Source organism: Sus scrofa, chromosome 4 (assembly GCF_000003025.6).
Source record: "Sus scrofa isolate TJ Tabasco breed Duroc chromosome 4, Sscrofa11.1, whole genome shotgun sequence".
In the NCBI taxonomy this organism is placed as follows: Eukaryota; Metazoa; Chordata; class Mammalia; order Artiodactyla; family Suidae; genus Sus; species Sus scrofa.
In genome coordinates this window covers 2,543,342-2,559,106 of record NC_010446.5, presented here as the reverse complement: position 1 = coordinate 2,559,106, position 15,765 = coordinate 2,543,342, and the positions used below count along the sequence as shown (strand labels likewise).

Below are 15,765 nucleotides of genomic sequence, written 5' to 3'. Positions count from 1 at the left end.
GCAGAGTGTCCCCAGGGGCTGGGTTCTGGCATCTGCACACATTCTTGTTAGAGTTCTAGAATGTACCTGGGGGTGGATTCTCACCTGGCTAGACCCCGCAGGGTGGGATGTGGGGTGTCCCAGGCTCACCATGGGGGACTGTTTCTGCATGTGAACTAACCTGTGTGTGGTCGGTGGCACGTCTGTGAAGGGCTCTGGGACCGTGATCTGGGATGTGGCGCCCCCCTCTTGGAATGTGGGGTGCACATGTGCGGCGTTCGCCCCTCTCCCCGGGATGCCCTCGTGCCTGGCCCTTCCCGCCACACTGTCTTCCTCACCTTGGTCGGAGAGTGTGTTTGCCCCGCCTGACCTCCTGCGGGACAGGACTGGGACCCCCGCCTCCCCCCGGCTCAGGGGTCTGGGGGAGAGAGAAGGAGGGGCAGTGACCGCCCCTCCCACAGCTGGATGCTCCGGCATTGGGGTTGGTGGGGCACGACTCTGCCACAGGCAGCTCTCGGCACTTTTATGCAGGAAGAGTCATCAAAATCCCTTTCTCTGCAGGACCCTAGTTCTGCAGGGTGAATGGCTGCAGAGTCGTGGCCACACTCTTGCTAGGTGATGGTCGCCTGACCCCTCAGCCAGGGCTGACCATGCGTCTCCAGCGCAGGTCTCGTCACAAGCGGGGTAAAGCAGCAGGTTCCCCGCCTGGACTGGCCCTGCTGAGCCCCAGACCTGGTCTCACCTCCCAACCCCCCACCCATACTGGAGCCACAGGGGCCCTACAAGCCCGCTGACACCCGCTGGGGCCTTGGGGGGCCAGTGTCCCCTCACTGTGTGCTCAGGGCCGTGTGCAACCTGCCTCCCACCTTTCAGGTTCCAGGTCCCCAGAGAGACTCCCCCACTTTGTTCTGGTCCCTGCCCCGCCTCCCATTCCCTCCTGTTGGGGGGCATTTGTCTTTCCCTTTCTTCCCACTTGAACGCAAGCTCCAGGTGGCTGGGCTTTGCCTGTGGTCACCCCTCACCATCTACCCCCGACCCAGCCGGCCTGGCGTGCGGGTGGTGGGTGTTGGGGACGGCGGTGGGTAGACACTTTGGGTGGGTTTAATTTGCATATTGAAAGCCTCAGGCTTGCTCCTTGGCTTCCCAAGTCGCATCTAGATGCACAGCTGCAGGTGGTGTTGGGGAGGCCGGGTCCTGCCTGACGAGCCTCTGTCCCCGGGAATCCCCAGAATGTGGCTGTCCCTCGGTGCCCCCCGGTCTGCCTGGGTGGGGCGTGGGGACAGGAAACCTCACCGTTCCCACGGGCAGCCCTGACTGCTCGAAGCCTTTTGGCCTTTGTGAAGGGGGGTGTTTGCCAGGGGGCAGGGTGAGTCAGCTTGGGTAAAACCGCGCGTGGGCTGAGACCCGGGCTGGGCACCGGTGAGTGTTTCTGTGCGGAGGTGATGCGGGGTGATGCGGCTCTTCCCCCGGGGTCGGATCTTTAGTGACCCCGCCCCGCCCCCAGTTATTCAGTGTCCTGAGCGACCTGCGAGTGCTGCTTACCCTCTCCCCAGCCCGTGAGCCGTGGTCAGTGTCCCTCTGCTCCTTTCCAGCATCCAGAGCCTTCAGCTGCACCACGAGCTGCACCTCGCTCACCTCTGCGCCAGCACGGACCTGAACGAGGGCCGAGCCTCCCGGCGGGCCTGGCAGCACAGGCTTAACTGCCAGATCCAGCAGATCTCTCTGCAGCTGCTCGTCAGCATCTTCAGGTATTTCTGTCACTTCCCGGGGCTGTGACCGGGTCCCCAGCCAGCTCCCAACTCCACGGTGGCCACGGTCTGGAGCTCCGGGCCGGAAACGTCACACTGAGGGATGCGAGAGGCCCTGCCCCGGAACCTGCCCCGGGAAGTTGAGCCGCAGCGTCCCTGGAAGTGTCGTCCCGCTGGGTCTGTCCCACCCCCTCGCCTCTCCCGCAAGTGACCGCCTTAGATGGTCAGCCCGGAGTTGGGGGGCAGACGGATCATTTCAGGAATGGAGCCCACCCGGAGGAGAGGCCAGGCTGGAGCACCCAGGACTGGCCGCGGGGAAGGTTTTCCTTCTCCTCGTCCCTGTCACTGTCACCAGCAGCCTCTGTTGTGTGGTTTGGGAACGAGCACTCGAGCCGGATCAGTTGAGACAGGAAGCTGCGTTTATTTCCGTGTGATTTCCTGCAGGGCTCGTGCTGCTATTTCTGACCTAAATGTGCAGAACATCTGAGAAATACAGGCCTATATACATCACACCTTTGAGAAATGAGTAGTGGAAAAGCCTTTGCATTCTTCCTGCTCTCCTTCACGTGTCCTGAAGCCTTCTCCCCGGGTCCTGTAGCAGGTCCCCTTCTGATCCAGACAGATCCTCGCTTGGGAGAGGTTTAGACCAGAGCTCCCTGGCTGTGATTCGGTGACCGCATCTACCTAAAGCCAACCATTGGTGGGGCAGTGGGGTGCTGTGTGAGAGGCAGGCTGAACCAGCGCTTTCCTCAGAGCCGCAGTTTCTGTGGTTGTGGAAGTGTTGTCTTCCTTCTGTTCTTTGAAGACGGGCTCTTTCACGAGGAAGGATTTGTTAGAATGCTCTGCAAGCCTGATGAGTTTAGTTCATTAAAGAGCAGAAAATACGGTGTCAGATTCTAAAACTTTACGTCCCCTAGAGGAAGGAACTTTCTCCCTCTCAAGAGAAGGCAAACACTGCAGGAGCTGCGTACTGATTACGCCGGTAGGCTTATGGATTCTGTTGCTTTAGATGTGGGGGTCGTGTGCCAGAGTTCCCACGGTGTGTGGATGGGGAAGTGGCTGACGGCTGAGCTGGGTTCACACTCGGGTCTGGCTGCCCCTAGGTAGCACCAGCTGGCTCAGTTGTATTTGTGTGGACAATTATCCGTGTCGCCTCTTCGTTTGCACGAGGCGCTCCGGGGCTTGCAGAAGACAGACCCGCCCCTCCTGGGGCTCCGTTCCAGCCGGAGGGGAAGCTGTGCTCCAAGTTCCGAGACGGCCTGGCCCCAAAATACACCAGACAGCGTCACTCAGGGCTCAGAATAATCTCCCTGCAGCACAGAGCTTTTCGGAGTGTGCGTCCTCATTGTTTCCTGCTAAGAGTAACGTGGTTTTCGTGTATTGCAAAGTATTTCAGCGCTTAGACCACCTCTCTTCATCAGGGAAGTGAAGAATCACTTGAATTACGAACACAGAGTGTTTAACAGTGAAGAGTTTCTCAAAACTCGCGCTCCAGGGGACCAGCAGTTTTATAAACAGGTAAGAGGCGTGTGCATCATCCGTCCTTTGTGTTTTTCTGGATTTCAAATGTTTTTCGAAACAAGGGTTTTCCAGCATCGGTTACGATTTTATTTAGTCTTAGCCTGGTTCCTTCTGATCCTCTGGCCAGCTTGCCTTTTTTTCAATCGGCTTTTTAGAGTGTGATGGACTCATAACCAAATGCACCCATTTTGTGTGTGGAGCGTGAGGGCTTTTGACAAGGGGGTGCCCGGCAGCCCCTCCCTCCGTCCGGATCCAGAACCTTCCCATCACCCCTTCCCGGGGCCGGGCAGCGTCCACGCTCCCCAGGAGCCGACCTGGACATGGTTCTGCGTGTGTCTGCAGAGCCCCTGGGAGGCCACCGTCCCAGGACACCCCAAATCGACGACAGAATGCAGTCCCTGCTGCCGCTGCTGTTGTCCCGGGGGACAGGGTGGTTTGGGCTTTCGGATTTTTTGTGTTTTTCAAGTGCAAAGAGCGGCCGATTCAGATTGGCTGGTGAGGAATTGAGGGGGACTCTTAGACTGTGATACATTAAGGAAGCGGCCCGTGCTGGGGACCTTGCCTCCAAAGGTGCTGATGAGAGGCGAGTGGGCGCGGCTGGCGGCACAGAGGGAAGGGCCTGGGGCGCACGCGGCAAACCCGCCGGCCTCTTGCAGGTTCTGGAGACGTACATGTTCCACGCGTTCCTCAAGGCCCGGCTCAGCAGACGGATGGACGCCTTCGCCCAGATGGAGCTGCACACGCAGTCGGAGGAGGACAGGTCTGCCTTGGGTTCCGAAGGCGGCGGGACGCTTGGGGCTCCGGGGGCTGTTTGGATGGGTAGACAATCCTCTCAGCTGGAAAAGCCTCACACGTCAGGTCCACGACGAGTGGGGTAACCTGTCGGGCCCCACCCCGTGCACCTCTGCTCGGGACCGTGCAGGTGCCTGGGCGGCCAGGCCGGGTCCCTGTTCCTGCCGTCTCCCCCCCTTCCTCCTCTCGCTACCCGCCTCCTCCCGGCTCCCGCTGCCTCCACGCTGCCCAGAAACCCTCACCCATGCAGCCTCTGTCGACGAGCCTGGTGTGTTGTGTGTGTCGTGGCCTCTCCTGGCTGCAGACAGGCCTCTCCCGCCACAACCACATGTGGCAGCGGGGGTGGGGGGCAGCCCTGGCCCTGCTGTTTCTCACCCGGCACAGGAACGTGGCATGCTGGCAGTGCGCTGGGCAGTGCCCAGCCGGACCTGCTCCTCAGTCTCCGTCATAGCTCTGAAGTGGTGGTTTTTCTCTGCCCAGGATAAACGGGACGCTTCTGAGTCCGCGCAGACCCACCATCGAGAAGATGGCCAGCCGGAAGTCCACGCTGCTGCAGGCGGCCCCCCGGCGCAAGGTGGTCAGCATGCCCGACCTGCAGGTCATCGCGGTGCCCGAGCTGCTGCCCCGCAACTCGTCGCTTCGGAAAATACACACCGCGGATGGCGGCGGCAGCCATGCAGGTGGTGCAGCTGCTCCCCTTCTGTGGCTTTTGTCGGGCGCGTGGTCCTGACACGGCAAGTCGTTCAATGAAACTGCAGCTTCTTTCAGTTGAATGGAATGGGGCTTTTCCCCCCAGCAGTTTAATTATTCGAAGCATTTTTAGAACATTCATTTTGTAAACCGTGTTCGTTATAGCATGGTTTCTTATCTGCATTCCCCCCCCACCCCCCACCCCGTCTCCCTGCTAAAGACAACCACGGCCGTGGTTTCAGTGTCTTCGTAGATGCTGGGTGTCTGTGCACGTACACCTGTGTGTACACAGGAAGCGCGTGGTTACCTAGGTCAGTGTCTAATGGGATCACAACTGCTAAGCCCCCAGTGATTGCCAGGCTCTTCCTAGATGCCTGGGTACAAAGGAGGCCAGTGCCCGCTCCCTTGCGGAGCTGGCACTCCTGGGAGGAAGGCAGGCGATAAAGAGAAAGAGGTAACGTCAGGGAATCAGCGGAGGTGTCCTGTGTCCTGACACGAAGGGCGCGAGGTCAGGGCCCGTGACGGGCAGTGGCTGTGTGACTGGAGGGGCCCGACCGTGGTCTCCGGGGAGGCACCTCCCAGGGGAGGGACGTGTGATGCGAGGTAGCAGCTGCGTCTCTGAAGCAAAGCAAGCCCCGAAGGTCAGCTCAGAGTCTGCTTGGCATTAAGTTACTGTAGAGCTCGTTGGATGTCTGTGAGCCACGTCTCATTTCCGTGTGAGCTGCAGCAAAGCGAGTCACATGTGACATCCGTTGCTTAGATGCACTGCCCTCTGTGCGGTCCCAGGGTGGAGTCCCCCTCGGGCCACAGTGGGCGGGAGAACGGGCGAGGCCAGGTGCTGTGAGCCGCCTGGGCCCCCTGGTGGCCGCTGCCTGGGGCTGAGGCACCAGCTACCAGTTGGTGGCCCGTGTGTTCCTGGAAGAGCTGGAGGCTGAATGAGGAACACCCCCTCCCCGTGTTCGAACGAAAAGACCTGAAGGACCCCTGAGGCCCCTGCACCTCTGCTTCCCAGCTGTGTGACCCTGGGCAGGTGGCTCCACCTGTCTGGGCTTACACTTCCCTTCTGCCCACTCACTCTGGGGATGCGCTCAGCTCTCTGCCCTCTGACCCTTCACCTGGAGCTCCCCGGCTGTCTCCCCAAGGCTCCGTCCTCCTCCTCAAGGGGCTTCGTGGCTGAGACCCCACCCCTCTGCGGTGAGCAGCCTGGGAGCTGCTCATGACATGTGTTGAAGGCATTGGTGTGACCACCTGGTTAAGTGTGGGCACAGTAGCTGTGTACGGGGACGAGTGGAAGCCTCAGTCCCCCCCACATCTGTGAGATGGGCGCGGTGACAGCACCCATTGTATGGGTTGCTCTTGAGGCGAACGAGACAGCCGTTGCCTGGCAGGCACCTCTCGGCCTAAGGTGGTAGCTCAAGCCTCCAGTAAAGACCCACTGCCACGTGTTCCAACTTGGCATCGCCAGTTTTAGCAAACGACGTGATTCGGCATTCTCAGGGTGCCGTGGGGGCCGCGAGGGGGTGCGGGGAGTCTTCCAGAAGAGACGCACAGGTTCCTCCCTCACGCTGCGCCAGGCGCGGGGACGCTGGCCGGGGAGACGGGCCGGGCGGGCTGCTCAGGTGGGGTCTGTGCCGACCGCTCCTCTCCTGTCCCTCAGCTGTGAGCCTGGCCCTCCAGCCCACCTACACCTTCAAGATCCCGGAAGTCCACTTCCCGCTGCTGGCCCAGTGCGTGCAGGTGTTCTACGAGGACTGTGTCGCCCAGCTGAGCAAGGCCATGGTCTCGCTGGCGCCCGAGAACTCGGTGCTGCTGGCCAGGTACTTCTACCTGCGCGGCCTCGTGCAGCTGATGCAGGGCCGGCTGCTGGGCGCCCTCCTGGACTTCCAGAGCCTCTACAAGACGGACGTGCACATCTTCCCCGCCGACCTCGTCCAGAGGACCGTGGAGTCACTGTCGGGCCCCGAGCGCACGCAGGCCGAGCGGATGCCCGAGCTGCGCAGGCTCATCAGCGAGGTCATGGACAAGCCCGTGGACGCCCCCAAGGCCGACGACCGCGTCAAGAACTTCGAGCTGCCCAAGACGCACCTGCAGCTGGACGACTTCGTGAAGAGGGTCCAGGAGTCCGGCGTTGTGAAGGACACCGGCGTCATCCACCGGCTCTTTGAGGCGCTGACCGTCGGTACGAGGACGCGCGCGGGTCGTGGGAGGCAGGCCCTCGAGGGCAAGTCCACCAGCGGGGGGTGGGCTCTGCCAGCTCCCTGGCTGGGGCGGACGGGGGGCTGGCTGAGCCTCTGCGCGGAGGGCCCAGGAAGCCTGATGGGATCTGTCTTGTCCCGTCCCAGGGGATCCACTCACTGCGTGGTGGCCCCCCCACCTGGGGACCCCAGGCTCCAGTGGGAATGTTTCAGACACACAGCAGCCCGGAGAGAGCTTGGCCAGTGCCAGGCTCCCCCGCCCCCCAACTTTCCCATGTTTACTGTGGTCGTCTGGTTGGTCCAGCACCCCTCCCCCTCCCCAGCCCCCCAGAGGACGCGTCCAAACCGGACCTTTCCTTCCTGATGGTGGTTGGCATGTGTTTGCCACATGTGGATGTGTCACTTAGGTTTTGTGTGTTTTAAACCACTCCCGAATCACGTGGTGTGCATGTCCAGTCCTGGTTCTGTTCAGGGCGGCGTTTCAGAGTTTATCGTGTCGCTGGCTCTGCTGCTGAGGGTGTCGCACGTGAGGACAGCCGGACTGACTTCTCTGATGCTGACGAGCGAGGCTCCCCACCTGTGCCCCGAGTGCACGTGGACCTCTCTCTGGGACTGCGAGCAGCCCTCTGGGGGTGGGGTGGGGGACACGGTCCCCACGGCAGGTGTGGGGTCCCCCCGGGACAGCGCAGGGTGCTGTCTGTGGGAGGGTTTTGTGGTGTGGCGAGGGAGGGGACCTTGTGCCGTTGTTCTGGCCGCGCGTCTGCATCTGTGCTCCGGGCTGTCCTGGCCTCTCTTCTGACCTGCCCGGCAGTCTTGCCATTTTTCATTGGGAAGGTTCCCCTTCTGCCTCCTGTGCAGAAGCCCTGTGCCCCGGAACGGCTGTCCTTTGGTGGTAACAGGTACCAGACACCCTTCCTCGTGACGACACCGCAGTTCAGTACGTGGCACCTGCCTAGTTTCCCATCCTTTCCACACACACGTGAGCCCCCTGCCCCTGCCAGGCAGCGTGAGGGACCATTTGTTCACGCCCCCTTAGTCTGATGAGGGTGCGGCCATCCAGCACCCATGGGGGCCCCTGCCTGATGACACCTCACACCAGCCTGTTGCTACACAGCCCAGGGTGGCCCATGGCTCGGGTGTCACTGTTTTCCTGGTAGAAGAGGGTCTGTCCCCCAGTGCTTCCCTCTCCTTGGCCTGAAGCGGATCCCACGGCCGCGATGTGGGCAGCCAGAAAGCGTGGTTTTAGGGCTGGACACACGAGCGTCGTCCAGCAGCCCCAGATGCTTAGCGACGTGGAAAGGACATGCAGGAGGGCGTCCTGGGTGACCCGCGCTGGCAGGGACATCGATGGCCCTCTGGTCACTTTGGCTCCATTTACCCTGCACATGGGTCGCCAGCGGTCTTGATCCTGGGACATGTGAACCGTTGTGGCCCAGCAGCAGGTGTACACTCCGGCCAGACAGCCACGCGCGTGTCCAAACGAATGTGCCCAGGTTTCGGTCAAAGCTGAATGTCGTCATCTTAGAACGAACCGATGCGACCGAGGACACGTGTCGGAGGCTGACAGTCGTGGAGCAGGATGCTCATGGTGTGGCCCCAAGGCGGGGAGGCTGTCGTGGGCGGCCTTCGGCGTGGCCCGCGGGAGCGTGGGGCCCCTGACCCTGCCTCCCTGTTAGATGGACTGGGAGCATGTTGGGGCAGGGGTGGGGACACAGAGAGGCATTTTGGTGCCGAATTGGAGGCAGACGAAGAACGCGCGGTCTGTTCTCGTGGCCGTGGGCGTTCTGTTCATGTGGGTGCGTGTGGCAGCCCCCCGTGCGCACAGTGGCCGCCAGCGTGCATTGTCTAGATGGGTGCGGCCATGGTGCAGGTGGGTCCACAAGCTCACCTCGGGGGTGCCTGGCCTCTGGTGCCCCAGCTCCCTGAGCCCGGGGGCCGCCTCACGTCCATCTGTGAGAGGAGAAGGCTGCAGGGGCCCAGGTGGCCGAGGGTCTGTCCTGATGACGGAAGGGACAGGGCACTGGGCTCCAGGCTCCTCGTCCCTGCATCCTTGGCCCCCACGTTGGTTAAATGATGGCTTTGCGGTTCTCCCCAGCTCCCTCTCTCATTTCCTCAGCTCTTGGGCTTTTTGTTGCTTGGCTGTTGAGACTGTGTTTTCTTCTGCGTTGTCCGCTTCAAACAGCAAATGCTTCTGATTAAAACGCAGTTGCTCAGACTCACCAAGAGGTGTAGACGTAGGTGCCCCCGTCCAGTGGGGCTGTGCCGAGGAGCGTTTCCGAAGTGGAAGTGGGACGAGGACAGTTTTGTGGGGTCAGGTGCCGCCTGCATGTGCTCTGGCGCCCGGCCACCCAGCGTGGAGACCCCTGCGGCCAGGTTGAGATTTTCTCCTGAATGTCCCTGTGCCGGCGCCTCGTGGTGGCGAGGTCTGACTTGCCAGCTCTTCCTTTTGACAGCGGCAGCAACTCTCACTCTGTACCCGGGCGTGGCTGGGGCGCTGCCTCTGCTGACCTGCCCCAGTGCTGCCCCCTCTCACTGGCCACCCAGAGCTGTCATTCCCCAGAGAACCACAGCGGAGCTGTCACGGCCTCTCTTGGCCATTTCCAGCCAGCCCAGGATGGGGAGGTTCCCGGTTCCTGAGCAGGGCGCCAGCGGGGACGGCAGACCCGCGAGCACAGAGCAGAACAGCGTGGCAGGGGCATCCTCCTGGCACCCACCTGCCTGTCAGCAAGGGCCTCCGCTCCAGGCCTCCGTCTAGGGGCTGGAGAGGACCAGCCAGGCTCGGCCCAGATCAGGTGCCCACCTGGGCACCTGGAACAGCTGGGAAAGGGAGGGGCGGCTTTCCCCGGTGTTTCCATCCAGGGAGACTTAGGTCCTGACGCCACCTGCTGCCTCCGGCGGGTAAAGCGCTGCTTCCTAATAGGCAGGAAGCGGTAAGAAACCCTTTTTCTTGGTGACACCCAGGACAACAGAAACAGATTGACCCAGAAACGTTCCGAGAGTTCTACAACTGCTGGAAGGAGGCGGAAGCAGAGGCCCAAGAGGTCAGCCTGCCCCTGTCGGCGCTCGAACACCTGGACAAGAACGAGTGCGTGTACAAGCTGTCCAGCTCCGTCAAGACGAGCCTCGGCGTCGGCAAGATCGCCATGACCCAGAAGCGCCTGTTCCTGCTCACCGAGGGGCGGCCGGGCTACGTGGAGATCGCCACCTTCAGAGACATGGAGGTAGGAGCAGCCCCGGCGGCCCCGGGCTTGGGGGGCTCCGCGGCCAGAGCGGACCCTCGGACCCCGCCGCCAGCGTCTCACGGGCCGCGCCTCAGTTTGCTCACCTGTCAAGTGGGGTGGGACGGAACGGATCTAGTAGGGAACGCGCTTAGAGCCGTGGGTGTTCCTGGAGGGCTGCCTTGTGTGGGGGAGGCACGAGAGCGCGGAGCAGGCTCGTTCTTTGGCGGCGCCCTGGGCAGACGGCATCGGAGAAGCACGGATGCTGCACCGCGAGGCCTTACGGGGAAGGGCCGCACGCCCGCCCCCGCGCTGCCGGGTCTCACGTCTCCTCCTCAGCTTCCTGGCGGCCCCTGTTACTTATTTTGTAACGACGTCAGCGTCCCCTTCCCCCTCGAGGAACCCGAATTGAGCTCGTCACTCATCTTGGGCCTTCTTTTCCCAGGCGTGTTTCCTAAACTTGTAAGCGGCAGGTGAGGTGTGTTCATGCGGTTACTGAGCAGTGGCCGAGACAGAAAAGCACTAAAGCTGCTGTGCCACCTCTGCCCCCTCGCTGAGGCCGGGCCCGCGGACCCGCCTTCTCCCCGATTCCTTCGGTCCCCCCACCCCCCGCTTTGCTGACTTCTTCCCAGAGGTGCGAAGAGAGTTTTAGGAGGTGGATGAATGAAGCACCTTTAGACGCGCTGCTCAGCACAGGGAGCCCGACTCCGGGCTCTGTAATAACCCGCGTGGGGAAGGAGTCTGGAAAGAATGGATGTGTGTATGTGTACGGCTGACTCACTTGGCTGCACACCTGAAACCAGCACCGCATTTTAAGGCAACTCTATTAATTAATTAATTAATTTATTATCTTTTGTCTTTTTTAGGGCCGCGCCCGAGGCATATGGAGGTTCCCGGGCTAGGGGTCTAATCGGAGCTGTAGCTGCTGGCCTACCCCACAGCTCACGGCAACACTGGATCCTTAACCCACTGAGCAAGGCCGGGGATCAAACCCGTGACCTCATGGTTCCTAGTGGGATTCGTTTCCGCTGTGCCATGACAGGAACTCCTGTAAGGCAACGTTAATATATTTTTTAAAAAAGAATGAAGCCCCTTTACATGCTGTGGACGAGTCGTTTGTGTGGCCATGAAGGGCTGACAGATCACACAACCCCCACGGGAAGCCTCGCTGAGCTCCTGGACGTCCCTGGGACCCCACTGCATGTCACCTGTTGCTGAGAACAGATCATGTTGGGGGGGTGGTTCCTGCTGGACCTCCCTCTGCCAGCCCCGACCCAGGCAGCCCTGACAGCTCTGCCTTCATGTGCCGACGGCAGCAAGTGCTGGCCGAGCGGGGACAAGGAGCAGTGCCCCTAAGTTCGTCTCTCATTAGCCCTGGTGTCCCTGAGGGCGTCACCTCACTCACCGGCCTCTTCTTTGTCTGCCTCTGCAGGAAGTTAGAAGCACCACAGTCGCTTTTCTGCTTCTGAGAATTCCCACCTTAAAAATCAAAACGGCGTCCAAGAAAGAAGTCTTCGAAGCTAACCTTAAAACCGAGTGTGACCTGTGGCACCTGATGGTGAAGGAGATGTGGGCCGGGAAGAAGCTGGCCGACGAGCACAAGGTCTGGGGCCTGGGCTGCCGTTTTGCTCTCACTCGAGCCGTGAAGCCCGGGGACTCGGGCCTGGCCCGGGCGCAGGATGGGCTGAATCAGATGCGTCTCATCAGCCGGCACTAAGGAGGCTGGGTCTGCGGGACCAGCGCAAGGCCCTGGGGACAAGTGCCGGGGCCGGCAGGGCGGTGTGGGTGGACCGTGGGAGTGGCTGTTCTGTCCCCCACCCCCGAACTACCCCCTCCCCAGTTCTGGTGACATCGGGGGTCGGGGGGAGGTGGTGGGGGCTGGCCTCGGGCAGGTCTGAGTTGGGTGTTCTGGGCACCCCCGCTCTGAGCGGCTCTCCCCCTTTGCAGGGTTGGGTTTTGGTCGGGAATGTATCAGACCCCTCCCTGGGGGTGTCTGTACCCTGGGGCTTGTTCCTCCACTTGCCTCGGGCCCAGTTGATGCTTTGATTATTAATTAGATCACATCAAGGCTTCCTGGCCGGGGAGGGCACCGTGGACGGAGGTGACACCGCGCGGAGGAGGCCTGTCTTGTCTGAGTGGCAGGAAGGGGGGAACCCCACAAAATGGCCCCAGAGGATGGGTGGGGAGCCCACCTAGGGAGCGGCCACTGACTGGCGGAGACGGCCAGACTGGCCCCACCACAGCGGGAAGTGTTGGAAAGGGCGGACGGCTAGGGGTGGGAGAGTGGCCGTTTGCGATGGACGTTCGTGGCCGGAGGAGCCCAAGGCCATGAGAACAGAGGGAGCGCGTCTGTTAGCAGCGAGGAGGGGGGCCCGAGTCCTTAGACTCCAGGGTCTTTGACCTCTGGGCTGACCGTGTGGTTTTCTGCCCCTGGTTTATTTGGCACAAACCAGCAGAGTCAAACCAAAGCCCGTGGGCTGGCAGGCCGTGAGGACAGCCCCGCGGGCCCCCATCCCGCCAGCCCCTTTATGTGGTCTGGGTGGCCTTCGCCCTCGACGGGCGGGAGCGGTTGTGACGGGCGGCGTAGCTCTCAGAGCTGGTCTTTCTCCCTGGCCCTGCGTAGAGGAGTTTTGCTGATCCTGCTGTAAACAGCTGGCGTTTGTCTCAGTTGAGAGAAAACAATTCCATGACATCGGATCCAAATTTAAACTTTTTGGGGTGCTTTGAAAAACATGCGTCTTTAAAAGAACATTTTGTGTAATGTGACGGCGTCTCACGGCGGAGGGGCTTCCGTGACGCTGTGTCGAAATGCTCTCTGTCCTGTAGGACCCCCAGTATGTCCAGCAGGCACTGACCCACGTCCTGCTGATGGACGCTGTCGTGGGCACGCTGCAGTCGCCCGGTGCCATCTACGCCGCCTCCAAGTTATCGCACTTCGATAAGCTGAGGAGCGAGAGTAAGATGAGCCCCATTGGACGCCGCCGCAGCCCTGGTCTCTTGAACACGCGCCTCAAGTGGTTTTTAGCTGCTAGGCTTTCAGCAGTTAGAACCAATCCAAGATTTTTTCCTTTTATATTCTTCATTTTGGAGGAATGTCGCCCCCTGTTTGGTGTCTTTCCTTTTCTCGCCGAACAGCACCTGGGCGCTCGGCTCCCGGGGCCCCTCACTGGCTCGGTGTCTGTGTAACAGTCCACTTCGCACCAGACCGTATTGCGTATGGGTCCTGAATCTCGGCCGCCAACCACACAATTCCCGCCGGGTGGTTCAAGCAGAGTAGAAATTTGCAGGGGGCTGCTGAGCGGCTTGTGGAGCCACCACTGTGGTCCCTGGAGCCCCATGGCTGGACTCCTACCCCCCGCAGGGCTGTAGGGACCTCTGCACCATGACCCCGACCGCTGGACCTCACTGCGTGAGCCTGGCGAATGACCCCCCCCCCAAAGCCACCTGTCCGCGACCTTGACCGCTGGAGCTTTTGTCTCCCTTAATTAGGGACGGAATCAGATGCACCCTACATTTCAGCTGTTGAGACTGCTCCAAGCTCGTGCCTAATCTCCCGGAGTTCACAGAAAAGGCTCTCCCTCCTCTATAAACAGTCACTCCTGATGCCACGTGGCAAAGCGGGCATCCCCACTGCTCAGCACCCCTGCTCCCTTGCTCCCGGCCAAGAACCGCCTCCCTCGTGTAAAGCTTAACGAGACAACAGTCCGTGATCCTGGCCTAAGTTAACAGGGTCCACTCGTGACGAATGACAGAAGGTCGGAAAACGAACCTTTTCGAAATCCGCACCCCTTCCCTGGGGGAGGCATCTGGCCATGACCGGGTGGGGGTGGGGGTGGGGTGTGTGTGTGTGGCTGGCATCTGCTGGGAGGGGTGTGTGTGTGTGTGTGTGGTGTCGGCTGCTGGCATCTGCTGGGAAGGCTAGTGGTGCTTCTGAATGTCCTTCAGGGCACAGGACACCCCCAGGGCAGCCACACAACGGCCCCAGGCGCTGTGGGTGAGGACCTGCTCGCGGGTGGGTTCTGGAGAAGCGCTTGGGCGAGTGTGGCCAGAGCTGCACTTAAACCAAAAGCGACGCGAGGCATGGGTGGGCGCTGTCGGGCCAGGTCCATGCGGCTCTAGCTCAGCGTCCTCCTGAAGGAAGGCTGCACCTTTGCAAACGAGGCCGTTTCACCCCAGAACCTCCTCGGGGCAGCAGAATGAGCGAGGCTGCGGGATGACATGGGTTTCATGGAGCCTGGACCTCATGCCCCCCGGTTTCGTTTCAGTGCCCATGGTGGTTCCAAAGACGACGTCGGAGACACTGAAGCACAAGATAAACCCTTCCGCGGGGGAGACGGCCCCCCGCGCCGTGGATGTCCTGCTCTACACCCCAGGTACAGGCTTCTCCTCGCTCCCCGCTGGGCTTGGCACAGTCCGGCAGCTCCGACCTGGGTGCGCGGTCAGCCCTGAAGTGGAAGGGACAGGGGCAGGGGCAGGATGAGGGTGGTTTTGTCCCTGTGGAGGCGAAACCCTGAGTGAGCAGGTGCTGCCGCCCCATGAACACAGAGGCCAGAGCGCGGTCGTGAGGGACGGCGGGGGTGGCGCTGCCTGGGGCCCGTCGGGCCTCACCATCCTCGCCCGTCCGCAGCGCAGGCGCAGTGGATCAGGCGCTCGCTCACGCCCTTCGCTCTGATCCAGCCTCTTGTCACTGGGATGGAATGACTGTCCTTCCCGGCTGGTCTGCACATGTCACCACGTGCCTATGCCTGCTGGTGGACAGTCCCCCCTGCACATGTTCGGGGCCCCCGTGCCGCACATCCAAGCCGCGAGAGGAGGCGGGAATTGGCGCTGCCACAGACCCGAGGATAAACAAAGACCGGCCTTGTGTCACTGGCTGCCAACTGGCCAGACGTTTTTATTTGACGCTGACTTGTTGAGCGCTGCAGCAGAGCGCTTCTCTGAGGGCTTCCAGTGCCGGGACAGAGGAGCTCCGTTCGGGGCAGGAAAGAACCAGTGCGTCCAGGCGCCCCGCGTCCAGTCCCTCCGATGGGGAGTGACTAGCAGCCGCCGTGCGCTCTGCCCATCGTCCCCTTCTCTGGTCGGGGCCTCACCGAGCCGTCCAGCCATTCACGGCGGGCAGCTCACACTCCACACGGTTCCCGGTGGGCAGGTTTCCGAGGCCGAGCTGCCCCCCAGCAGGAGAGGTTTGCCTCTTCCCCGAGCATCTAGAAGACCCAGAAAAGCAAGAGATCACGTGTGAACGAGAGCAGAGTGTGGCTGACCTCGTCCCGCTGCAGTTTATCCGGTCTTGGCTCTTGGTTGAGGTCCCGCGATGGGAGCACCACAGCCCGGGAGGCTTTCATCACGGCACCGAATGAAAGCACTACTTTCCCTTAAGTTACTGACTAGCTGCTGGGCTGCCCATTCTGATGGGCGCGTAACGTCCCTCTGAGAACACCCACCAGGGCTGGACAAGGTATAAAAACAACGGAGAACGGTGGGGTCCCCCTTCCCGCGCAGCGGCTGCCCGTGCAGGAAGAGGTGAGCAGAGCTTGGCCAGCTGTGTGGGGTCAGGGCCCGTTGGGAAAGGGGAGGACCGGCCAGGCCCTCCGAAAACTCCAGGAGTTGAGGGAGCCAGGCCCT

At 61.4% G+C, this 15,765-nt stretch overlaps 1 protein-coding gene across 1 annotated transcript in view; it reads left to right on the top strand.

Moving 5' to 3' along the window:
• The window catches only part of DENND3 (DENN domain containing 3), a 47,465-nt gene that overhangs the window by 18,998 nt on the left and 12,702 nt on the right, over window positions 1-15,765 (top strand). The window contains exons 9-17 of the mRNA XM_021088792.1: window positions 1,572-1,727; window positions 3,149-3,245; window positions 3,905-4,008; window positions 4,521-4,720; window positions 6,388-6,909; window positions 9,887-10,146; window positions 11,576-11,746; window positions 12,970-13,099; window positions 14,409-14,516. Coding sequence (XP_020944451.1) covers window positions 1,572-1,727; window positions 3,149-3,245; window positions 3,905-4,008; window positions 4,521-4,720; window positions 6,388-6,909; window positions 9,887-10,146; window positions 11,576-11,746; window positions 12,970-13,099; window positions 14,409-14,516 — 1,748 coding nt within the window. The remainder of the gene's footprint in view (window positions 1-1,571; window positions 1,728-3,148; window positions 3,246-3,904; window positions 4,009-4,520; window positions 4,721-6,387; window positions 6,910-9,886; window positions 10,147-11,575; window positions 11,747-12,969; window positions 13,100-14,408; window positions 14,517-15,765) is intronic.